The 27,652-nt window shown below is 34.0% G+C and overlaps 1 protein-coding gene across 1 annotated transcript; it reads right to left on the reverse strand.

Annotated features, from left to right (window-relative positions):
* Positions 1 to 12,516: 12,516 nt before the first annotated feature.
* Positions 12,517 to 19,885, reverse strand: LOC133854469 (protein HOTHEAD-like). Its single transcript, XM_062290695.1, has 6 exons — positions 19,378 to 19,885; positions 16,798 to 17,137; positions 15,799 to 16,100; positions 15,108 to 15,499; positions 13,730 to 14,295; positions 12,517 to 12,780 (listed from the first exon to the last, which is right to left on the reverse strand). Exons 1-6 carry the CDS (start codon positions 19,451 to 19,453, stop codon positions 12,723 to 12,725), a joined length of 1,734 nt encoding a protein of 577 aa, XP_062146679.1. The 5' UTR covers positions 19,454 to 19,885; the 3' UTR covers positions 12,517 to 12,722.
* Positions 19,886 to 27,652: the final 7,767 nt, after the last annotated feature.

Here is a 27,652-nt window from a genome sequence, read left to right on the forward strand (position 1 = left end):
AATACTTTCTTCTTCTTCATCTTTTTTATTTTATTTTTATTTTATTTTTTTATTTTTTATTTTTAAAGAGTGGATAAAAACGATGGACAACAAGACACCAAGCTAACTAACGTGAGTTATATAAAAATTTAAGCACCCCTTCCCTTCGCCCTGAATTCAGTGATAAAAAACCATATATTTCAAGAGAACTCTTTTGTTAAACGTTACCGGCCAGTTTAGTTTTAATTTGTTAGACAATTAAAATGCAGATCATAATTAAAATAGTACCACAATTGTACTAAAATTTGTTGTTCCACCGTGATTTTTCAACAATTTGTCCATGGAAGAGTATACCACGTACTAGAATATCTAGCTATATTAATAATACTCACAAACAACCATAGTCTAAGAACACTAAAAAATACATTGAGAGAGAGAGAGAGAGAGAGTTTGATACTGATATGATGCTTCAACCCATTCAATGGAAGACTATATATAGTCTCACCCCCATTGAAGGGGAGGAGGAAGGATCAGAGTATAATGCTTGCAAGCGTTATGCCTGTTACTCCACAGACCAAATCAAGCATAACACATGTCAACAACTATCATCGCAACATGCTTTTAAAAAGCACGTGGAGGGGTGCGCGCCTATTTAACATGATTGTTATTTGTTACGGAAGAAATTACATCCAATACCTTGGTCCACCTTGCCTTGTTTACCACGCCTTAATTTCTCTATAAATATCACACGATCTAATACCATAACATACAATTCGATCAATACAATAAAACTGTAACCCTAAAGGCTCTTATTAGCGGTAGACATAGGCCTTTAAGGTTGAACCACTCTAAATCTCTTATGTTTTTTTCTCTCTCTACTCCCACTATTAAATTCTCTTATTTTATATTTACATAAATTTCTAAATTCTCTGTAACCCTAAAGGCTCTTGTTGTAGTCATGCATCTCCGTTCTACCACTAGGTGAGGCTTTATATTAGAAGTAGATTTTATATATATACATATATCTATGAAAAAGAACTACGAACAACGTACAGAAAAGAAAATTACAACAAACTCGGGTTGATTTAAACCCATAAACTCAAATGGTCTAAACAAGCACGAAAACATAGTTTTTCTTCAATGGTAAGACTTCATCCTCAATCATAGTTGAGATTTTAGCCTCTCATGGCAAAAGAAAGCATAAAAAAACTACAAGAATCCATTAAAAATAAAAGAGACATGTTAGAAATAATCAACATATTATTTAATCTAACATGCGCAGCGGAAAACGAATAAACAGGATTCAGGCTTACCTCTAGCCATGTTTGCTCAAGCGTCTCCACGATCCATCTCTAGCCATGTTTGCTCAAGCGTCTCCACGATCCATCTGAAGAACAAGAAAGATTATTTGAGGGATCTTCTAACCTATGCCTATTGCTTGATGGCTGTACTGATGGTGTACACAGGCACTCTATTTATAGGCTAGGTTAGGGACCCTCAAAATGGTAAACACCGTATTTGTTTCCTTCCATCAAGGAAACAATATCGTTAATTGATTTTAAAATCAATTAACCGATTCCATATTTACGGTAATCTAAATTAATAGAAATAACCATAATACCGATTCCATATTTACGGTAATCTAAATTAATAGAAATATCCATAATGCCGTATATGTTTATTGAAAAAATAATAAACATAGTAAATACCGTAAATGTGATATAAAGGCCACAACCAAAAAGGAATAATATATTACATTCTCCCACTTGGACTTTATAACACATGACCATATGGTATTAGGTTCTTTAGTTTTGGCCAATCTTTTATGGAATCCTCCAACTCAGTTAAGAAATGTTTCACATGAATCATGGCGGTAAAACCATTATAAAATTAGGTCGTCCCTTCCATGTATCACGATGTAAAACACTCCTTACATGAGTACCTTATGGATAATCAAGCTTTATGAATGAACTTCCTATAAGTCATTCGGGTCCAACTTTATTTATCCTCATGGATAAAATAACAAATGTGCACAAAAAATCTTTATTACAATAACTTTATGTCTATAGACCAAAAAGAGACAAACCAAGTGAAAATGAATTAATGAGTCTCATATATTCCGCATGACTTTATTCTTTCTTTACCGGTAAACTTTAAGTCATGGGATCCGCAATCATTAATTCAGTACTTATATGCTCAATAGACCCTTTATGTCTCTTAATGTTATCTCTCGTACTGAGATACTTAATGTCGATTTACTTCTGCTTCTACTCTTTATTCTTATAAAAGAAGATTATAGTAGAATTACCGCAGAGTATCTTTATGGTCTAACTGTAAAATCGACAAGATTGAGACTTTCAACAAATGTCTCAACCATCATGCCTGTGTACCAAATTCATAGCACGCTAGACTTTTAGCTTTCTTGGTAGACGTAGCAACTATAGTCTGCAAACTGCATCTCTAGGATCTATCCTTCAATAAAAAGATATATACCTTAGAGTAGACTTTCTACTATCTACACAATCAGCAAACTCAAATCTAAACAACTAACCACCTTCAAATGGAAAGTGTATCCTTAGGTTAAGTTGTTCTTCTTGGTTCCTTGCACATACCGCAAGGCTTTATTTGCAGCACTTTATTGACTCAATATACTTATTGTAAGTCATATGGTTATGTATAATGCAGACGCTTAAAACTTTTCATCTGCCCTTATTCCAATACATTTTGGGACATTAATCTGTATTTAATTAGTCCCTCTTAATTGCTACTGAAGGTGCAAATCCTTCATTCTAAATTTTTTCCAAAACTTTTTTCAATGTAAGCCTTCCGAGACAATGTTAATATTCTTTATGTCTCTGTGAATCTCTATGTCAAAAGACATAAGAGGTTTCACCCAAATCCTTCATTTCAAAGTTTTGTGAACTTTATGTAGCAAACCTAAATCACCACTTGCAAATATAGGACTAGAAAGATTACTGTACTCCCACTGACCTTAAGGTATATATACTAATCAACAAGGTTTTCTATAAACAATAACCTTGTAAAAAGTATCTTACCATTGAGAGATCTATCACAGCCCATAAATAGAATTCTTTAATTTGCAAGCTTTCTGACTGTTATTTATAAAACCTTTTGATTGTTTCATGTAAACCTCGTCCTTAAGATCCCTATTCAGAAAAGTTGTTTTCGCATCCACTTGATGTAGCTCTGGATCAAAAATAAGCTACTAATGCTATGATCATCTTGATGAACCATCCTTAGACACTGGAGAGAATGTTTCACGATAATCAATGCCTTCCTTATGAGTAAAACCATTGGCTACGAGTCTAGCTCGACCCTTCAGCCATGGACTTAACTCTCACTTCATGGCACTGAATCTCAATGAGGAGTTTTCTCCATTCATAGCATGTGAAAACAAATTTGGATCATCTTTATGTCCAACGTCAACATCAGACTCTAGGAGATATACAACATAATCACTAAGAATTGTTAATCTACTTATTCTATAGGATTTTCTTAATTCTACTTCCTCTGCATTTTGCAATGGGAGAATAGATTTTGAACCTGTTCTGTATGAGTTGGTTGTTCTAGAAGTGATTGTGGCTCAGGATAATCAATCTGATTTTCCTGAATACAATCAATCATCCTCTATGAGGAGGAGATTTGGCCAACTCTAGTGCTTCCTCAAATTCCAATTTATGTGAATGAGCACTCCCACTAGGTTCTGCATCCTCTAGAAATTTTACAATCAACAACTCTATGATCATATGAAGGATAATTAAACATTATAACCCCTTAAAGTTTACTAGATAGCTTATAAAGATCCACTGGTTGTCCTTGAATCTAATTTTCTAAGGTGAGGATTATAAATCCTCTCTTTAGCAAGGCAACCCCATATGTGTAAATAATGTAAACAAGCTTCCATCTATTTCATATTTTAAAATGTGTCATAAAGACAACCTTAGATGAAATCCTGTTTAACATATACACAACGGTCTTCAAAGCTTTACTCTATAAGGGTAATAGCAGATTAGTATTACTAATCATTTTCCCTTGGTGTGTACCTACCTTAACACTCTATGCCTATATTAGATCTAATGATCTTCACATTGTTTCTCTTCTTCTTCCTTATAGATATTGAAAGCATTCAATACCCCAGCTTTAATATTTAGAAGATAGACATACATAAACTTTATATGGTCATCACTGAAAGAGATAAAAATATCTCTGACCATTTAGGCAATGAGTATGGAAATGTTAACATATTTCAATGTACATGATCTCAAGAATTTTAAAAGGCTCTCTTTGGCACCTCTAATGGTCTTGTTGGTATGCTTTCCCTTATGCAATCCACACAAGTACCAAAGTCAGTAAATCACCAACTTTTATTTACTGTATGGAGATATATTTCAACCTCCAAAGCCATAACCAGAGCATTTTAAATTCTCAAAGACTCTACTTTACGTCAACATCACTATGCAGAAATAAACAAATAATTTTGTTTAAAAATTGGGACGTAGGTCAATTTTAAATAGACTTTAAATAAACCCCAACCAATATTCCACCAAAGATAAGAAAAACTTCAAGTTTAAAATAAAATTGAAATTTTTAACAAGCCAAACTAGAAAATAGATTTCAAAAAGATTATGGAATATAAATCATTTTTTGAGGTCAAAATTATAACTGAATTTTAAAATTAACCTATAGATCCCAACAAGCTCAAATTATAAACACGTGTTATCCATTTTAAAAAGGACTCTGCATTTGTGTTGACAATGTGGATTGTTAAACCATAATCAATCCACAATATATTTGATTGAGTCACTAAAAGAGATTCACGACATACTAGATATGGAGATTATCTTTATTTTAAGTCATTTCTTATACTTCATGCAATCTTTCTTTATATGCCTTAATTTTCCTTATTTCATGAGAAATATGTATCTTGATTGCCATAATACTTTATTGGCACCTTATTCTCATGCTTTAAGTGTTGGACATGATTGCATTTATTGGTCTTTCCTTTAATATGAGTAATCATGTGAACACTTTATAAATTCTCTCATATCCTTGAACACACATGGTTAGAAGTTTATTTACTAACCATTTATCCTTACGTGTGTTACAAGATAAAATTCTACACTTAGAAGAGAGAATTCAAAAAATTGAAATAGACCAACAATGACTCAAAAATCTCAATCTTTAGGGACTTAAGCTAAACTATAATATCCTTCATTCCCATAATGGGATTATAAACACTTTAGAAACTGTAAAAGGTTTGTCTTTAAAGCATTTTCTATTAGAGTGCTGGCCAAGTTTTGTTTGAACTTACTAAATGTTCATAAACAACCTTTATAAAACTTTGGCTCTAAAACATTCAGGAATAAATCCCTGATGACTTTAGTGACATGAGATTTCATGAACATCTAACTTAAGTGATTAAATCACTCCCACCGTTCATGCTTAATAATTTCACGTGGCGTACTTAATTCCGCGGGAGTAGGTGGTTTGTCCACACGGAGTACCAAAATTTTTAACACCCCAAATGAAAAAGCATATCAATCATTTTTCCAGTCAGAAAAATATTATCATAATGTATTGGAATATAAAACCACCAAAAGGTAGAGTAACAGGAATAGCTGCAATAACCCAAAATTAAAATAAATACTTTAATGCTATGAAGTAACTTTATTTTAAATTAGCCAATGCCAATTTAAATAGTAAATTTCAACCTACCTTTGGGCAAAGGTTGCATCACGCATGAAATTTACTCTTTATTGATAAGACTAATAAATTTAAATATTAATAAATAAAATTCTTCGTACCTTTGGGCAACCGAAAGAAATTTTACTTTTAATACTAAATTTGTTATCTCATTCTAATTAAGTCATAAAAATAAAAACTTCCCTTTGGGGATAGGTAATTAAATTTATGAGTTAATTACAATACGATGTTAATTTTTCTATATGAAGTTCATGTGTACGATCCTTATGCAATTATTACAAAATTAGGATGCTTTGGCTCTCCCAAAATCATAATAATCACGCTGTAATTCATGAACATCTAATAAATCTTTATGAGGTTCATGCGTGTGATCCTGATGTAATTATCATACAAAAATGGGATGCTTTGGCTCTCCCATAATTATTATGATAATTACGTGTGTGTAATCTTGATGCAATTGTCATTCAAAATTGGGATGCTGTGGCTCTCCCAAAATTATCATGATAATTGCTACTTCATTAACATCTAACAACTTTATAGATGCCCCCTGAATAGCCCCAGGAATATAACAAACCAATACTTAAAAGGGGTAAACAGCATTTTCCAAGGTGCAAGCAGATGAGCTCCCAGGAAAGTGAGGGGGGTCACACCGGACACACTTAAATCCCAAGACTTTCCTTGCCAGAACTTTCCCCGACATTGCATTCTTAGATATTACTGTAAACACACCAGTATATATGGTATTGTTAATTATTCTTAGGTCTAGGCATCAAACAATTTATATTTAAACAATATAAATTTAAAATATATATATCCCTCAATTCATGTATTAAATAAACAATAATTTTAATACACAGTACTGTAAATAATAAAGGGAATAAAACTTTAATATGAGGACATAATAAAACACATGGCCTAATGGTTTAGTAAGTGGCCAAGGCTCTTTACACCTGGTGAACCCAGGTTCTAAACACCATAAGGCCTAAATTCCCCTTTTAAAAAGAACTTGATGGGTTACTGAAAAGGGTTGCTGTATTGGGCTGACCCAATTGGGTTAACCCACTTAATTTGGGTTGGGTATCTGTATTGGGCTACTATATTGGGTTGGGCTTTTGGGTCACAAGACTCCAAATGGGCTACTGTATTTGGCAATTAGGTCAACCCACTTAATCGGGTCAGGCTTCTGGGTCTATGTATAGTGCTGGCCCAAACTAGGTCAGCCCACTTAATCGGGTCAGGCTTCTGGGTCTATGTATAGTGCTGGCCCAAACTAGGTCAGCCCACTTAAATGGCCCAAAACTGCATGGGTTTTAAAAAACCCTACCCGAAAATATATCAAACCCAAAAACTTTAATGGGTCGAAACCCTACCCAGTCACCAACCAACCCGACCCGTAATGTTCCAGATGGGTTGAAAACCCAAAAAATGGAACCCTAGCCGCCACCCCTTTATGAAAATACCCATATCAAGATTACAACAACTCAAAATTAGGCAGTATATCACAATACACAGAATAGTGATAAAACAAAAAATAGTTATATCAAATTTATGGGTTTTCACAAACAGTACGTGAACAACAAATATTCACAAAATAATCGCTAATGCGTTTCTATCATGTCACAAAAGACGAAATATTGCTCAAACAATATTGACAAACAGAAGTGAGCAATACCAAATAGAATATACTTGATTCAATATTGATAACCAATAAAAAATACTTGATTCAATATTGATAACGCATAGTAAAATTATATGCTGAGCAAAATAGCACAGAGGCTGGCTCTGATACCACATGTTAGAAATAATCAACATATTATTTAATCTAACATGCGCAGCGGAAAACGAATAAACAGGATTCAGGCTTACCTCTAGCCATGTTTGCTCAAGCGTCTCCACGATCCATCTCTAGCCATGTTTGCTCAAGCGTCTCCACGATCCATCTGAAGAACAAGAAAGATTATTTGAGGGATCTTCTAACCTATGCCTATTGCTTGATGGCTGTACTGATGGTGTACACAGGCACTCTATTTATAGGCTAGGTTAGGGACCCTCAAAATGGTAAACACCGTATTTGTTTCCTTCCATCAAGGAAACAATATCGTTAATTGATTTTAAAATCAATTAACCGATTCCATATTTACGGTAATCTAAATTAATAGAAATAACCATAATACCGATTCCATATTTACGGTAATCTAAATTAATAGAAATATCCATAATGCCGTATATGTTTATTGAAAAAATAATAAACATAGTAAATACCGTAAATGTGATATAAAGGCCACAACCAAAAAGGAATAATATATTACAAGACATACAAAGTATCGGAGTTCTAGGTGAAAATCACTCAAGAAACCCTAAAAATCAGTGAAAACGGAGCCTAGGGCGCTCTTTCTTGTTCCTCTCTGTGAATATTTGAATTTGCTCCCGTCCTGACAATAATAGATTATGACTTTCCTCTATTGTCGATCTAGGTGTTAACTTGGCACTCCTCTCTCGGGTCATGTTGTCCCAGTTTTTCCGTGGAACCTATAATGGTGGACTACTATCAACAGAGGCTGGGACAATTGCACGAGTGATTGCAGATGGCACGATAACTTTGGCTGGATACTTGGGAGACAGTCGACTCTTGAATACCACCATGCTTCCTTCACTCCTCATTTGCATATCATCCATTCTTACCACCTGCTACACCTACAACTCTCTCTATTGATTCGTAACTTCTATAAATCAGGTATATCCATGCAACGCAATCCCAGGACCCCCCCCCCCCCCCCCCCCCCATTAATATCCTCCATTTCTTCGTCCTCCTTAATTTATGGAGGTCCCTAAAGTTTCAAGTACGCACTAAAACAAGGTTTGAATGCTGGACCTTTACTTTGATATCATGTTAAATCACCAGTTATTCTAAAAGCTTAATATGATATGAACTGATTGATTTAATTATTTAATTAATATTCTAATAGTATAGGTAAGTTTTTTTTTTTTCAAAGGAAACTAAGGTTCACATTTATACCAATGGTTGCTTTGCCAATATGCTGTTTATGCTGTTAAATCTTGTTTATTTGGGTTGAAAGTTTGATTGATATCACTTAAAATAAAACTTGTCCAGGTCTTAGCTAGAAAACAAAATCAAGAAAAAGAGAAATGTTCTTTCTTTTCTTTTCTTTTTTTCTTTTTTTAAAAATATCTTTTGGCTTGAAAAAACAGATGCAGTGATATCGATCCCTGACAAGTCATGAGCAAATTGAAGTCTTTGAGGTTGAAGACTGACCACCTTGGATCACACCATCCAAACACAACATAAAGAAAGAACAAAAAGAATAAGAAAATATAAACAGGAAAAGTTTCATCTTGTATTCATGCAGTATAAAAGATATGACGGTTTTTCTTTGAAACATTGATTTGGCATTTCATTGGATCTTGATTTGAGAATTGGCAAATCCAATGCCAATTTAGATCGAAGTGGATAGCCCAATGCCAATTTTCCGAGTCTAAATAGACCCAGTGCCATAAATTAATTCCAAATAAAATGTGAAAACTTGCCGATCCATACTCTTCCTCTGACTATTATAAAATTTTATAAAGTGTAAGTTGTTTGGGGTACTACAATTTTTCTACAAGTCCTTCACAAATTGACCTATGTATTTTTTAAGTGAGGAAAATATAAATCTTTGTTGTATTTACATACAAAATGAATTTTTATTTAATTTACGGTTCAAGGTTAGTATCAGGATTAAAGATCTGGCCGGACTTTGAGTTAGGATTAGGGAGTAGGGTTTAGAGCTTTTGAAAGTTTTTAGAGATTAGTGTCCATTTAAACATATAAGAATTTTAAGAAAAATTACATTCCACCACCAAAGATATCACAGTAATCGTAATTTTTCAAAATGATTAAGATTCTTTAGAATTCTTAAAATATTTTACTATATATATAGTTCCTAAAATCTCAATCATTATTCATGTCATTCATTATTCTGTTTTCATAAGCTTTTTTTGAATTTTAATGGATGCCTTGCTTAAAAATAAATAAAAGAAAAGAAAACTGACAACAGACTATTTATTGTTTATTTTTTATTTTTTATATTAGTGTACCGGAAATATTATTCTGACTAGCTCATGCTACTTATCGATCAGTGTATTACTGTATTAACAATTAATCTGTTGAACTTTTACACGTTTGTATGGTAAAACCAAAAAAAATATCAATGATATTGGTTAATTATATTAGAGTTAATTACATCTATACACACATCACAAGGCTATGATATTTTTCGAAGTACATGTTTGTAAAGGACTTGGCGGATGATAATTACTGCTAGAGGGGCCTATGACAGTAGAAAGAAACCTTTGAGAATATATTGAGACTTAACTGGTTAATTTGTTTTGGTAAAAATTACATTAATTTCCTCTTAACTTTTTCGAACAGGAACACAATTTTCCTCCACACTGAATCCCTGAATCCTCGAACAGACTACTGTATTTTGCGTAAAACTATATACCCATTAAATACTTGGAAAAAAAAAAACTGCCCATTCAGCAATATATATAGAAGAGGAATAATAAAAAATGAGTGCCCGGGTAATTAATTAACTTTGAAGCTGTCTTAACTATTAAATGATTAAATTAATTATTTTTTATCAGCTGATTAAGTTTTTGAGATAATTAATAATTTATCAAGGTATCCGACCAGATATCGTGAGTTCGAACCTTATGTCCAACAAGTCTCCTCTCATTTAAGTTAAATATTCTACATATTAGGCCTCACTTATTAAGCTACACATGAGATGAGTATTAAAATATTAATTAAATTAATCATTTCCTATGATTAATTACCTTAAACTTTCTCCCATTAAATAACAGAACATATGTTGTTGGATATGGAGAGTAAGGATATCTCTAATCATTAAATGGATTTGAGTGGGTTTTAATCTTAACCATCTATATTCAATAACAAAGATATGCCCTTTTTTTTCTAACAAGCTATAGGGCAATTAAGCCAATCTCTAGAGTCCTTGCATGAATTAAATAAGCAATCAAGTTATTCAAAGATAATTTTTCCACATTAATGAAAATTTCTTTACAAAAAAAAAAAAAAAAAAAAAGCAAAAAAGCAAAAAAAAAAAAAAGAAAAAAGAAAAAAAGGAGAACGTTTGAATATATAACTTCTATTTTTCTCAGTAAATTCACATACCTGTAAGTGAAAATGGTTGCATATATATTCACATGATTAGGGAGGGCAATTAACCTTCTTTTCTTTTTTAATTCTTAATTCTTTGGGTACGTAATTGAAGTAATTAAATGAATTTGTAGTGCATTTCGAACTTCTCTCAAGTATATTATACAATATTATAAGCAAATGCACTACAACACATGGACAGATGCTAGCTAGTACGTGTGCAGTTTTCTCATTATATGCATGAGATGTGCACTTATGATCTACCACCGGATCGGAGTTCTTACTAACGTTAAATTACAGCTCATTTCAAAAACTTAATCTTATAAGAAAGAGAAAATTAGGTTAATCATTTAACTTTTGCAACTAAAAATCATCAGTTTGTGATGATCATAAACATGACATTGGAATGGAAATGGCAATACAATTTACAGCAGAACACAAATTGCATGAATGAATGAAGCTTTCTGAGCATATATACCTCTCTGCATTAAATTAACACGATCTTTGTGGCCTTGGGATTACATTAAGCAGAAGCAGTTGAAGGGCAACTCTCCTTTGGCGGGTCAAGAGAGAAAGCTTGTCAGATTCAGATTGCCGGCCTGCCAAAGGAGAGAAGCCCTACAACTAGTTCGCTCAGTGCCTCTGGTTTATGAGAAGGGAGGACTCCTCAAAAGCTTTTATAGGCTCTTCATGCAAAGGATAAGCGGTTGAAGGAGTAGCATATGCCATGGATATGCTATGGTGCCTGCTTTCTACGCATTCCATGCAAGGCTGCTTTTATAGGAAAAAGCTTTTCTCACGATGTGATGGGATTCTTGTTGTCTTTATTTCGACCTATATATGAATGTTTCTATCATGATCTCTCTCTCTCTCTCTCTCTCTCTCTCTCTCAATGAGGTGAAGGAGGAAGAGAGAAGAAAAAGGTCAAGAGAGAGATGCCTTCTTTTGTGTATGTCTCTCTCTCTCTCTCTCTCTCTCTTTCTCTTTCTGTACATGTTGGGAGACAATTGCAGCAAAAATCTTGGCCTAGAGGTATATCCTGTGTCATATTCTTCTCATTTTGATTTTATTATGATTCTCTTTTTCGCTGTTGAATATTTAAAAAACCAAAAAAAAAAAAAAAAACCGTAGAAAAAGTATTGTAGTGTTCTTAATTTTGTAGAAATTTTACCAGTTAAAAGGGAATTACAGTAACAATTGGACATAAAGATCTGGTTTTTTCCCCCCTGTTTGCTCTTGTAAGCTGTTCTTATTGGTTCTTTGATATAATGGCTCCAAAGCCTCCAACCCCACACAAGTTTAATAAAGTAGTGCCGATAAAGGTGCTACAGTTCTTATTCTAAGTTCCTTATAAATTGACGTGATAATTTACATGACATTTACTACATCAGGCATTAAAATGTGAACTAGTTTGATAGTTTGTAAGAGAGTTGTACTCCAAACATTTTATTGGCTGATATGGTAAGTGTCACATAAACTGCCATACATGTTAGTTTATAAACGTATTAAGTGTCATGTGACACTTCATATTTTAATGATTAATATGGTAAGTGCCATATAAATTACCACATCAGTTAATAATTGAGGACTTGAAGTAAAATTTTGTAATAGCTAGGTAAAAAAAAAATACAATATCATGGCTAATTATCTTCATTACGACTAATGGTTGACCAGAAACATCGTTTAAACAAACGTAAAACAGTACACATAATCTTCATCGTGAACATGTCATGACTTAATTTAAATCCTTGACAAGAATAAATTTTACATTTCTTTAGGCTAATTAATTAGCTGTAATGACTCCCGATGCTCTGGAAAACAAAAATAAAATCATGATCATCTACTTTGAGTCATCATCACCAGCAAGTCTCTCACTCAATATCCTTATACCCATGTACCTGCAAATGTTAAATAACATGACCCCATTATTGCATGAACATAGTATTAATCATAGCCAAAGTTATGATTGTGGTACGTTTGTTGATGTGTTTTGAGGGGCATTTTTTATTTTTAATTTGAAAAAGTGTTATGATGTGACGTAAAAATATAGTAAAAACTGTTTTTATGTTTCGTATTTTGAGTTGTTCGTAAGCAGAAATCGAAAGATTGAAAATAAAAACACAAACAAACATGAATAGAGATTCCTAACAATTTTGCAAATGCGATAGGGCTCTTATGGCTTACCTTCCTGCTCGGACAGGTGGAGCTTAAAGGTAGTACTCTCTCACATTTACTGTCCGGATTACTACCAATATATCCGGACAACAAATTAATGTGGCGAAAGATGCTTAATAATTACCTTCCCAGCATCATGATAGTGGCTTGAGGATTAGTTCTAGGCAGGGAGAAAGCCAGAAGTTCTTACAGGCAGGGGTCAATGGCCAAAAAAAATTTTTGGGTAAGGCCATATAAGCTAAATTTTTATTTTTACCTTATATTTTTTAATTTTTTAGAAAAAAAAAAATTTCCACCTAATAAATTTTTTTTTTTAGGAAATTGGGGGGGGGGCAGCATGGCCCCTGCCAGACCCCCCCTCCCTCCGTCCCTTGTTCCAAGAGAGTAATTAAAGGTGCTTTTAATAGATTTTGTATCTTGAATTGTTTGTAAGAAAAATAGATAAACAGAAAATAAATACACAAGCAAACATGAATAGAGATTTTCAATGATTTTGTAAATGTGAGAGAGCTCTTATCGGGCTTACCTGTCTGAGCAAGTTTCAGGCGGCCTGCCTTCCCGCTCGGACAGGTGAGATTCAAATAGAGTACTCTCTCACATTTACTATTCAAATTATTAACATTCTAAACAGAAAATTAACACGGCAAAAGATGCTAAGCAGTAATTAATTACCTTCCAAGCATCATGACAGTGGCTTGAGGATTAGTTCCAGGAGAGAAATTAAAGGTGGATCCATCAATAACCCTGAGAGCATCTACTCCAAGAACCTTATGATCATCATCAACAACCCTCCCAACTTGGCAGCCGCCATGGTAATGCCAGATGGTCATCACAGTGTCCTTACAGAACTGTTCCAAGGAGGTCGAAGTGTTGGCATGTTTAGGCAGCAAATTTATTGGGGAACCTGCTGTCATGTTGAGAAGTGTTGGCACCGGTAGATTATCGAATCTGAAGGTAGAGAAAGCATTGGACTCGATTATCTGCTCAATGATGCTGATGCCTTGGACACATCTCTGCAAGTCTTGGGGGTCTTGGAAGTAGTTGAAGGTCACAGATGGGTTGTCGTTGGGATTCCGGGTTCGGAGCTCCAAATGGCCTGTGGATGATGGACCCATTATTTTTTCAAGAATGAATCCACCTCTGAAGGCTGCTTGGTCAAGACTATCCATAAGTTCCACAGCTTTGGCTAGGGCTTCTGGGGTCCTTTCTTTTGGTGGCACAGTGGAAAGCTGCCCAATCTACACATGATAAACACTTTAAAAAAGTATGACAGTTTTCTTCCAATCCGGTCTGAAAAAAATTTATGTCATTTCCGTATAGTATTAAGACAGTTTTTCTTCAAACTGAGTCAAATGAAATTCTTTTAAGTTAGTCTATCAAATTGACATATGCATCATATGATTCTCATATGCATTTCGAAAAAGAGTAATGCTAGAAACTACATTTTTGTTCCACCACTATCCCGCTATGTTGATGTGTCAGTATCGATTAGTTATTGTACAAAAAAAAAAAAAAAAAAAAATCAATGGCTGATTGGCATGGTCATGTTAACAAGGTGAGATAAAAATATGGTTTCTATACTCTTTTGAAAATGCATGACTTGAGCTATTAATCCTATTAAAAATGAGTAATGATATCTACCACATTTTCATCTCATAATTATCACACAAAGTTGACGTGACAATTTTAACCAACCTTTGACTTCTTTTTATTTTTTTAACAATAACTGATTTAAGAGTTAGTTGAGACTATCACGTTAGCATTATAGAATAATTGTGAAATAAAAATGTAATTTCTAAAATTATTTACTAAAAATACATAGAATATTAATCACATGCTCTAACTTATATGTTAGTTTAATAGATTGAGTTGAAAGAAAACCTTGTCCGAAAAGCCAGTGGGAGAATATGAGCCCAGTTAGCATATGATAGTCATAGAACCAAGATTATCAAGTTCTTTCTCAGCCCAAATAGCTTTCTTGGGCCAAGTTGAAATGAGCCCACCTAATGCCTAGCCCAAAATTAATCAAATGGCAGCAACAAAGCTATACCTTAGGAGACAACATCCCATAGTCTCTTGGAGAAGTACTGCCACCGGCAAAGTTGGCGCCGCTGGCGGCTTCGATGTAGCTTCCGAAGTGGGTGATGCCGACGACTTGAATGAGGGAGACCTCAACCGGAACCGGAGATGGAATGAAAATGGCATTCATAGGATTATCTGACATGCCTCGGCCGACCCAAGGTTGGTCCAACACTAGTGTTATGTTGTGGGCCTTAAGCTGGTCTGCAGGGCCCACTCCACTTAACATTAGTAGCTGTGGGCTCCCCAGAGCACCAGATGATACAATGATCTCGCTCTTGGTCCCGTTCTTGAGATATGCTTTGTGTTTAGCCCCCGATGAGTCTCTAAATACCACTCCATGGGCCCTTGGTCTTGATACTCCTGCTTGGTTACACAATTCAATTGAGGTTAACAAGAAAAATCAAATAATCAACCCCATGAAATTCTAAAATTTTCATAAAATATATAGTCAAACCGATGGCTGATTTCCACTTCCACGCCATTCCGGTCGTAACAGTTTAATTCTCACGTGCATTTTTAATAGAGCATACAAAGTTTTTTTCTAATTTTTTCAACCCAGTCTATTAAATTGACATGTATCCAAAATACACGTGATTTTTCATAAAAAAAAAAAAAAAAAAAAAAAAAAAAAAAAAAAGGAAATAAATTAACAAAGGTACCTTTGGTTCTAAACAAAATTTTATGCACAGGGGCATGCAAAAGAACGGTAAGGGCAGAAGGGTTAGCATACTCCAGCAAGTCAGCAGCAGTATGTCTATGGCCATCCTCATCAAATATGGTCCCGCCGACCTTAGTCCCGTACATATGATCATAAGTGAATCCGTTGTTCGGCAACACCCCTACTTCCACCAGCCCGTCCCGCACAGCCGATTGCCACTGCCGCATCGGTGGCTCGAACGCCACCACCCTTTCCACCCATTGATACGACTCATTCACTAGCCGCCCATCCCACCCCACTTGCCTAACGTGCACATGAAAATTCTCATGCAAAATACCAATTAATACATTTTTATATATGTATACTTACAATACATAAATTCTATGTATAAAAGGATCATATTTTAGGGAACCGTACGTCATTAATTAATAAAGGTTTCTTTTTTTTCTTCTTTTTTTTTTTTTTTTTTTTTTCTATAAAACCACGCTTTAAAAAAATTGTTAACCAACAAATTTTGTGGGCTGAGGCCAGGTAGTGACCTGTCACCTCCCCCACTCCCTAGGTCCATCCCATATAATTGGGTTGGATGGCCACGATCATCTTATTTATATTTTGGTTGAGTTGGCATGCTTAGTCTAATATTGGTTTTTTTAAAAAAAAAATAATAAAAAAATAAAAATTAACGGTTGAAGAAACATGCCAACTAGGGAGAGATGATACGAGATAGATGTCAGAATGTAAATAAGCATTTCTCATATAGGTATGTATGTGTGTGTGTATATATATATATATATATATATATATATATATATATATATATATATATATATATATATATGAGAAATGCTTTGACAAAAACAGTTAAACTAATAAAAAGTGAAGAATATAATTAATTAATATACTTTTTCTATTTTTGGTAGAAATTATTAATTAGATATTGATGAATGAATTAAGGTATATATGATAAGTGTGAATTTATTGGATATGAGAAATGCTATACCTAACGTAGTAAGGCGCAGCACGTGAGTAAAAACCGGCATTTAAACAGCTTGCGCCTCCTAATACACGGGCTCGAGCATTGATGACACCATCTTCAGAGATGAAGCGCTGGGAGGGGGAGGTTGGGGAGAGGTCCGACAGCGCAGCGCCGAAGGCAGCTAGGTTGCTGATGTTAGGGTTGCCGTAAGGTGAGCCACCGCGTTCAAGGAGCAAAACGCTATAGTTTTGTGAGAGAGTGGCAGCCAAAGGGCAGCCGGCGGTGCCTCCACCAACAATGATGTAGTCGTAATAGGATATGGATGGAGCTGAGGTTGCATTGTGCATGAATGTGTAGTTTAGTGCTGTTAAAAAAAAATGAGAGAGATTAAAAAGAATAAATATCAATTTAATAGAAAATAAACGTGAGAATCACCACCTACAACAATTTAGGTGCAAAATAAACGGGACCCACTTATCTGAGTAGGGTGGCCAGTTGGATAGTCTAAAATTTATTTGAATATATGGGTCTCATATGGTCTTTATTATAATGTGCTGTCTAAATTACTGGAGATCCAATTTTGAGAATCACTTACATACTTTAAAGATCGAGGTCAATTTAATAAATTTGATAGTTTTGAGAAAAACTTTATATGTATTTGAACATTTGAAAAAAAAAATTGACTAAGAATATTGTTCTTTAAAGCTAGACAAATTAAGTAATTAACAAGAGGAAAGTTCAAAATGTTCAGCAAGTTCATAATCATGAAAAGCAATAATTTTCTAGCTGAATGGGGAAGAACAAGCAGGATAAATTCATGTGGGTGCAAATACATGGGGGAAGAACAAGCAGGATAAAAATATATTTGTGGTTGCTCACAGTAAATATTCATGATAATACACCTTTTTTTTTAAAAAAAAAAAAAAAAAGAAAAAAAAAAAAAAAAAAAGAAAAGAAAAGAAAAGAAAAGAAGAAGAAGAAGAAGAAAAAAGGAGGAAATATAGAGATTCAATTATTGTTTCATAATTTTAACCAAAAAATACAGCAATAAGTGAGGCAGGTGCCTATGTTTCAAGTGGACCTTGAACTTAGTTGGGATCATTTAAATATGAAAGGAACCCTTACCAGTGACCACCTCAATTTCTTACCAGTTAATAAGAAAGAGTAATGTCAATAGGGTAGACTGTCACGAGAATTGGTAAGAAAATTATAGTGCCCAAACATTTTTCTAACACGAAACTTAATTCAGTAATATTCCTAATTAATTAACCATATGCCTAGAATAATCTAGGCCGGCGAGCCTATATATAACATTCATGACTTTCATCATCAGTTTATGTGGTAATTGAATTTAAAGGAAATAGTGGAATTAAGTAATAAACACAATTATTCGGCTAGAATATATATATAGCCTACTAGGAATTTCTCACCACATCACGAAAGTGGGAAATGCCCTTATGAAATGTGTTAAATCACATAAATTCTTTAGAAAACTTTTGGAAATATGCCCGGAAGAGTGGCACTTACCACGTCAAATCACAAATTATTTAGCAGTCCATGTGTAAGTAGCCCAATGTAGATTTATAAATTGACGAGGTAATCCACGTACGTAGTACTTATCACATTAATCACATATTATTTAATAGATAATGTACGTGTAAGTAGTGTCTGTAGATTTGTAAACTGATGGGTAGTTCACGTAGTATTTATCACGTTAATTGCAATCGAATTTAATTGTTTAGGTAACCAAATTTTTTTTTACTATTTTTTGGGTGTAATTTTGTTCCCAACTCAAATCTTTTCAACCCAACTCAACTTCATTCAACCAAACTCCCAAAAAAAAAAAAAAAAAAAAAAAAAAGAGAGGGAGCAATAAATAACCTAGTGGCAATTTTTTTTTTTACAATTTTAGATTTCTTTTTTCAAATATATTCAATTTAATTCATCTTTCCAAACAACTATTTTCCAAAAAAAATTTATATTCTCTAAACTATTCAAACAAAATTTCAAAAGAAAAATTCCGATATTCACAAATTTGAATTCAATAAGGAATAATAGAAAACAATAGAAAAAAAAAAAAATCGCACACCCAAACGTACCCTTAGTGATTGACGTGATATTTAGTGTCACATCAACAGTCTCACTAGCACTCAAAACTCTTATCAAGTTATCGAGATATGATCTTTTGTCACTCCAACACACAAATTCTTGACCACGTAGATAAAGATAGTCAAAAATTATGTTTTGGTGCGGCAATGTATCACTGCTCGAAGTTATCAGACACCCCAAAAAGAAGGTCATTGGTAGCTGGCTAGCTAATAAACGTCCTGTTAACTCTTGCATGGTAAAATTGAACTAGAAATCAGGTTAATTTCTAGAACATGATTTCTGAAAATTGTAAATGTCTTACCTTAGTTATTATATCTACAGTTTACCAAAAAAAAAAAAAGTAAAAAAGTAATAATAATAATAACAAAGGAAAATAAATAAATAAACTAAGCGATAAAACAAGTGCATATATGGTGCAGCAGTTTGCAATTCTTAAAGCTCATGCTTCCATTGCAGTTGATTTTGAAACAAATGAAAAGAAGAAAGAATTGGTACCTTTTTCAGAGGCACAGAAGCCATGAAAGAAGAGAATTCCAGCAAAAGCAGCACCAAACAATCGCCACCACCCCATTGAATAAAGCTTCTTAATTATTTAGGAAATGCCTTGAATATATAAATATATATAATATATACAAAACTAAAAGCTTCTTCCTTATATATATATACTTTGAAAGAAAGACCAACGAGCTAAACGCGCGGCGTGAAGATATAGAGGTACAAAGATGTCCTTGGTCGGCCCCGTCGGCGAAACAAAGCCCACGAAGCTAAATAGTCTTGTTTTCCCAAAGATTCAAGAAAATGCAGAAGCTGTGACACCCAGAAACGCGCGCTGTGAAAGAAAGCGAGCTCGGAGATCCATGAATTTTAGCTGCTCATGCTTATTGCCTGATTCTGTTTATATACTTCTGCATCATCTGTTTCCTCAATAATTCTTGCCTGGTTTGCTCATCAATGTGTGTGTGTGTCGGTGTGTGTCCGCGTGTGAGAGAGAGAGAGAGAGAGAGAGAGACAGAGAGACATGCAGTTGGGTGTTGTTTATTGTACCTAATAACTGGAGACAGGCCTTGATTTTTGGTCTTGGGGGTCGGTAAACATCGTTGTTGAGTTTTCGTACATTTTTCATGGCTCATGTTTTCTTTTTCTTTTTCTATTTTCATTATGATTTTTTCAAATTATTTGTTCGAATTTCATAGATTTTCGACAAGGGATCGTAAGAAACCACTTATGAGACTTACTTAACCGAATAAATGATTTGACAGTCCAATTTTTATTTGGTCATATAGACTTCATAAGTGGTGTCTCACAATAAATTATTCTTTTATATCTCTCACATATCTTTTTTTTTTTAAAAATTAATTATTGGATCTGTAGGATCCATAAGGACACCCAATGATTTATTTAAAAAAGAGATGTACAAAAGTATATATATATGTAACATCTACCAGTCTCTCACAATTATCTGTTCGAATTCTTTTAAATTCAGACAAATAATTTAAGAAGATCATAATCATTTTGTTTTCATGAGAATATCGGCGTCTTCTCGTCATTTTAATTCACTGGTACAAATTTAATTTCAATTTTTTCATGAGAATAAGGGAGAAAGAAAGATTAAATTTAAAAAATCTACAAGAAATTAAATGTACGTTTTGTAGTTTTGTTTACATGCACCACATAAGCCAAAAGCAGAACAAACACAAGAAATCATACATTGGATTGGAAGCGTAAAAATATAAGGGGTCCATATATATATTGTCAACCTGCATAAATAAAAGAAAATGTTTGGATTATTACAAATTTTATTATAATTTTTTTATAAATTGATGTGACGGTCTATAATTGGTGAAATAATTAAGAGTGTACGTATAGTTGACAAATTAGCTACTAATTAACTAATTACATTGATAAATTATATTTTTTTTGTTAATTATTTTATTAATTATAGATTGTCTCGTCAGTTTGTAAATGACTTATATCGAAGGAGTTACAGCACAATCCTAACAGCACTGTAAACAAAACTGATCAATATAATGGTTGGTGGATTAGTATCAAGAGTGATGTAGGTGATCATTCTGAATTGGAAATTCAAGCAATCTTTTATTTAATGCATCAATGTATATTTAATTTCTTAAATATATGCTTCCAATTATGAGATTTATATTAACAAAAAAAAAATTGTCTCATATTATCAGTACATAAATGAACTGCAAATCTTGGCCGCTCTTTTGACTGCTCGTTTGGATGCCTCTTCAAGAGAGTGATGCTATGCTTCCCATTAACAATCCTTCCCTTTTGCTTTGCTAATTGTACTTATGATATTAACCTAGTTTTATCTTCCCTATAAGGTTAGAATGCTTTGAAAATGTCTTAATGTGTCAATTTTTGTGCACATACTTTAGGTCAATGGATCCTTTCTCATCATGTTTTTGAAAGAGTTCCTATAAAATCTTCCATTCATTTAGAAGAAAATTAAAAAATTTAAAAAAAAAAAAAAAAAAAAAAAAAAAAAAAAACCCCGAGTCGTGAATCGTATAAATCAAAGAGTAGAGTGTTTATATGAGTAGGAACTTTTTGAAATCTCCCTAGAAAAGAAGGCACAAGGCTAGGGAAAAACAATAATTAAAAAAAAAATTATTTTTGAAATTATTGTGCATTGTATATTAATTTGCATATTTGTTTTAACAAAGAAGCTTGCGACATTAAGCATGATCATAATAGGAGATTTTATTTTTATTTTTTTGAAACAAATAATATGTGCTATTATAAAATCTGCAAAGTACATCATGAGTAAAAGGACAAGACCCGTTAAACTCTAAGCCAGAAGGATCTGACTTAAAAAACAGCTGCATGCGCAGAAACATCAAACCTTACCAAAATTACATTTGAACCTCTCTTACATTAACGCTTACTCTCAAATAAAAGAGGGGCGATCTAGCATCAAGCCAACTAAAATTTCAATAAAATCTGAGTAATACACAAGCATACTGTACAGGAAGAAACAAGAGAATACACAACACAAACAGACAGAAGCCACAAAAATCAAGCTGCCCGCAGTAGAGACGGGGGCTGAAATCGCCGAAGACGGCGGCGCGTGTCCTACACGCGCCGTCACCGATGCTACCCAGCCGCAAATCAGCCATCGTAGCCCCCAGCCCCACCGTGCCCGGCCAGAAAAAAGCGGAGCGTGGCCGTCACGCGCGCCAAAGAGCAAAGAGCTCTCTGGCGCGTGCAGACCACGCGTCGGACTCTGACCACCAGCGTGACCAGTGCTTCCGGCAGAAGGAGGGGACGACGTCAGGAAACGCGGTTGAAGGGCGCGTGTCTTTAAGAAAGCAACGGGATTAAGTAGATCTGGCACCAAAAAAGTCGAAGAAAAATAGTTGAAGAAAAGGCCATAACCGCCGTTGAAAAACACGAACAGCCATCACATTTCAAGCGGGACACCTTGATTTAGCTTTCCTGCCTGAGACGAAAAGAAAAAAGAAAAGCAAAAACAAAAACACAAGAAACAAGCCACCATAGCCTCGAAAGGCTAGGGGAAAGACAGCCTCCACCGGCTCTACCGAGGGGAACAAAACCTCCACAGCCCAAATGGCTGGGAGAAGTCAAGCCTCCACTGAGAAAACTCAGGGAGGAGGGCAAAAGACCTTAGTCCACATGGACTAAGAGACACAAACGAGCCGGGGGGAGGGAGGTGGCCTCCCTCCCCCGACAACAACATATTCTTTTTGGGGGGCTCTGGGCAAAACGAGAGAGTCCTAATGAGAGAGTCCTTATAACATAGAGAATCGAGACACCACTCAATTCAAAAATTTAAGCTCATAAACTTGAGTCTTATTTTATATTAATCATTCACACTTGTACTTAAAAAAGAATAAAAGATAATTAATTAATTAATTAATTATAAACACTTATAACATCTTTAATTCCAATGTAAAATCAATATTTTTATGCTCATACGTGTTCAATCAACGGATCCATCAATGGAAGCTGTGACTATATTATATTTTATACTTTGTTTGTTTCGTCATAAAATATTTTTTGATAAGTCATTTTTCTGTGTTTGACGCGTATGAAAAATTACAAATATTTTTTATATTTTTATTCAATCATGTTAAATTATAAAATCAATTTTTATTCACAAAAAAAAAATATTAATGTAAAATAATATTAAAAAAACAACTAAAAAATTATGTTTAATTAAGATATACACATTGACTAACAATAATTATATTTTTTAAAATTATGATTATTTTAAAAAATTATTTTTAAAGTGGTCAGCCATTTGTGCCGGATTCTGGTCATTTGGCCGGAAGTTGGCTGGATCCCGACTGTTTTGGCCGGATCCTGGCCAGTTTGGTCGGAATCTGGCATAGTATTACCAGAATCCAGCGACGGTAGCCAGATGTCACCGGATTCCGGCAGAAATGTCCAAATTTCGACACTGGCAAGATTCCGACCAGTTCCGGAATCTGGCTTGTTGGAATTCAGCGATGGTTGTCGGTTTCCTGCGACGGTCGACTGCTGGAGCCTGAAGGTCGACTTCATCGTTTAAAAAAGAGTCGGCTGCGTTTGCTGTCTGAGAAAATGATTTACGCTTTTAACTATTATTTTCGCCCCTACCCATAACCGAAAAATATCGAAATCATTTTTCAGAAACTATTATAATTTATACGCCGAAAGAAACGGAAAATGAGTGGAAGATTAAATTTAATGAAATTAAATTCAACTACTTGTGAAGAAGATGTAGTTCAACTGTAATCGATGGCCGCATATAATGGAACGTCCTTATCAATTTCATTATCTGTCAGATGGATTCCGATCAAACTTCTCCGGCATCTTATTGGCCGCTGGATTTTTCCTTTTCTTTCTTTCTTTCTTTTTCTTTAATAAATAAAAGAGGTGGCAATTTTCCTTCTAGGTGAGGGGAATTAACCGTTGATGCATTATCTTTTGTTTGGGTCGGTGTTCCAAAGCTGCTTTTTCTTCCTTTTAGTTTATTTCCAAAATGGGAAAGTAATTAAAAGATGACTGTGTCACAGATATAATGCCAAAGGTTAAAACGACTGGCCATGATAATTTGCCACGTCACCGTTTCAAACTTTTGATTTGAATAGCAATAAAAAATTTGCCACGTAACTTCTACTCAAACTTTAAGAAGTTATAGTTAATTCTTCAAGCTTTTAACACATAGGGTATGTTTGGCAAGTGATTGAACATAATAGAGTAGTGAATTGTTAATTTTAAATGAGTAAAATGTGATAAATGTGATACAAAATAAAATAAAAAATTGTATAGAAAAGTGAAAAAATTTTGTATTGTAATTGATTTTTTAATTTGAATAACAATAAAAAATTATTGATGTGATATAAAAAATAGAAGAAGTTTAAATGTTTTGACATTGATTGTTATTGAAAAAAAAAAAAAAAAATACAACCACTATTATGGTCTTTTCATGGTGTTGCCAACCATAACCTTAACCCTATTATCAAAATTTTTTGTTAACTTGAACGGTAAGTGCGTGAAATGTACATTAGATCTCCGGTGAGAGATGACAACCTACGGTTACGTCTAGGTCTCCTGGCCAACGACATCATATTTTAGAAAAAAAAAAAAAAAAAAAATTAATACAAGAGTATTATTGTTATTTTGGGTCACGTGCATTTTTCATATGATTTAACAAAAAACTCTAACAATGGGGCAGTAGGTAAAAGGGTCCGATAATTTGAGAGGTCAATTGTAACTTTCTAAAATTTAAGGAGAACAATGCCTGTTAAAAGTTTGAGAGGGATAAGTGTAATTTTTCCTCAATATTCAGAAGGATTTTCAACCTTGAAGATTAAGATCCCCTGCAACGCAATAGGGTCTTGCAAGGTCGGACCATCTCTTAATTAAGATGATTGGTCACTTCCTTAAGGTTCAGCTTAGCATTGTTTTATCCTTTGGTTGGATGATCCGACTACTCCCAATAACTCTTTTTGGGTGACAAATTACCCTCTCAAAAAATAAAACGGTAATCAACCACTCATCAAAGGGGTTGCAGACCACCTGTAAAGGTAGTCCAACCACCCATTAAATTTTTAATTTAATTTTGTCTTGTTTTTTCTTTCTTTTTTTTTCTTTTTTTTTTTAAATGTTTACATGGTTTAATCCGGACTGCTCATTTTGAATGGACGACCTAAATCTATAAAATTGCTGGCTCCCACAATTCTTTGAAATTGAAAGAGACCTCAATCGGTGCTGGAATTGAAGGGGACTGTAATTATCAATTATGAGAGGCCCCCACCGGAGCCCCTGTCATCTCAATCCAACAAGGAAGACCCGAAACTGGATATGTTCTCATTTCTCAACTACCCGGCCCACCCCATAAATAGCATGAAATTACGGTTTCGCCGTCTTTTCTCAACAAAGTACAGCTTGCAGCTTATTGATAAAGCTTATTATTATTTAAACCATCTTTTCGGTGATTTTTTCTTCTAATTATTTTTTTCGGTGATTAAATAGTCTTGGAGCTCATTATAGGGTCATCGGGTCATGGAAACAATAACCAAAACTAAGTGTAATAACTAGAAAGGTAGGGTATTTTTTTAATGTATTTTAGGGAGTTTTTTTTTTTTTTTTTTTTTTTGAAAAAGTGTTTTAATATGATATAAAATGTGAAAACTATTTTTATGAGTATAGTATGTTTTGAATTGTTTGTCAATATATTTATCTTAAAAACAAAAAATAAAAACTTTAACAAACATGACCTCTTCGGACTATAGAGGAGATGAGAGATGAAGATGCAATTCAAGTGATTATCTAAGAGAAGTAGACAACGCTACTATTGTAGGGGTTAAGTTGGTATGTTCGGAGTCTACTTCATTCATCGCATGGGCTGATGGGATTAGAGCTCCATTTGAAATTCCCGTTTCCCCCCCCCCCCCCCCCCCCCCCCCCCCATTTCTCCCTGGCTTCCGTACTGTGTCTGTCTTGCGGACAGGCTTTTGGCAGGACGTTGGAAAAAAAATCAAGGTTGAGCGTGTTTTACAAGATAGCAAGGAAATTTTAACTTTCTCATTTTACCCCTAATAGGAAAAAAAATCAATGGTGCGTGTTTGGCTTGTGCACAAGGGTAAAATGATAGAGTTGAAATTCTCTTGCTATCTTGTAAAACAAGCTCAACCTTGATTTTTTTTTTCCAGCGTCCTGCCAAAAAGCCTATCGCAGGACAAGCACATTATGAAAGTCAAGGGGAAATTTTATTTTTTGGGGGGGAGAGGGGGGTTTTAAATTGGGCCCAGTACTTGTTTTCGGTCTTAAAATGAAGATGACTTATTTTATTATTCAAATTAAATTTTATAAATTTAATGGTGCATATTTTGTTACATGGTGAATATGTTGTCCAGCCCTATTCATTCGTCTTGAGCCATTGATTACTCTTTGGATGACACTTCATGGACCACAGGCCTTGATTTTAATGCTTAGTAGACGAATTAATTGTGGTAGCTAGAGGGAGGGAGGAAGGTGGGGGAGATGGGAGGTGGGCTTCGATATTATTGGAGGTGTCCCAATGAATTAAGTTGTGCATATCCAAGTTCCAACTTCTGTAAACTATTCTTTATACCTTTAGTAGTGTACTATAACCCACATGCCCACATATGCCCATTGAACTCGAGTAATGCTACACATCATCCCCTTGTTCTCCTTTTATCCTTCCAAAATTGATGTGGCTCTTAAAATCACCATTGGATCAAAATTCAATAGAGATATATTAAAAATTCAATGGTGATTTTAAAAGCCACATCAATTTTGGGGGGACAAAAGAAGGACAAGGGGATGATATGTAACATTACTCAAAATTCTTATATGTTTAAATGGACGACTTAATTTGATCCAACTCCATGGCCATCACATAATTAAAATTTCTTAAAACCTTAAAGAACACTAAACTCTAAAAACTTTCAAAAGCTCTAACAACTCAAAACCCAGCTCTAAAAGACTTCTAGAAAAATTGTAGTACCCCGAACAACACTATAAAATTTTATAATAGTCAGAGTTTGGAAGGCGTACGATATGGACAGGCAAGTTTTTACATTTTATTTGGAATTAATTTATGGCACTGGGTCTATTTAGACTTGGAAAATTGGCATTGGGCTATCCACTTCTAAATTGGCATTGGATTTTCCAATTCTCAATTCAAGATCCAATGAAATGCTAAATCAATGTTTCAAAGAAAAACTATCATATCTTTTATACCGCATGAATACAAGATGAAACTTTTCCTGTTTATATTTTCTTTTTCTTTTTGTTCTTTCTTTATGTTGTGTTGGGATGGTATGATGACTATGATCCAATGTGGTCAGTCTTCAAGCTCAATGACTTCAATTTGCTCACTTGTCAGGGATATCACTGCATCTGTTTTTTCAAGCCAAAAGATATATATATATATATATATATATATATATATTATCTTTTTCTTGATTTTGTTTTCTAGCTAAGACCTGGACAAGTTTTATTTTAAGTGATATCAATCAAACTTTCAAGTTTCAACCCAAAGAAACAAGATGTAACAGCATATTGGCAAAGCAACCATTGGTATAAATGTGAACCTTAATTTCCTTTGAAATAAAAAAAATAAAAAAAAAAAATTTAAAAAAAAAAAAATTACCTATACTGTTAGAATATTAATTAAATGATTAAATCAATCAGTTCACATAATATTAAGCTTTTTTAATAACCGATGATTTAACACGATATCAAAATTGAGGTTTCTAGTGCGCACTTGGGTAAC

Source organism: Alnus glutinosa, chromosome 13 (genome assembly GCF_958979055.1).
Source record: "Alnus glutinosa chromosome 13, dhAlnGlut1.1, whole genome shotgun sequence".
Taxonomy (NCBI): domain Eukaryota; kingdom Viridiplantae; phylum Streptophyta; class Magnoliopsida; order Fagales; family Betulaceae; genus Alnus; species Alnus glutinosa.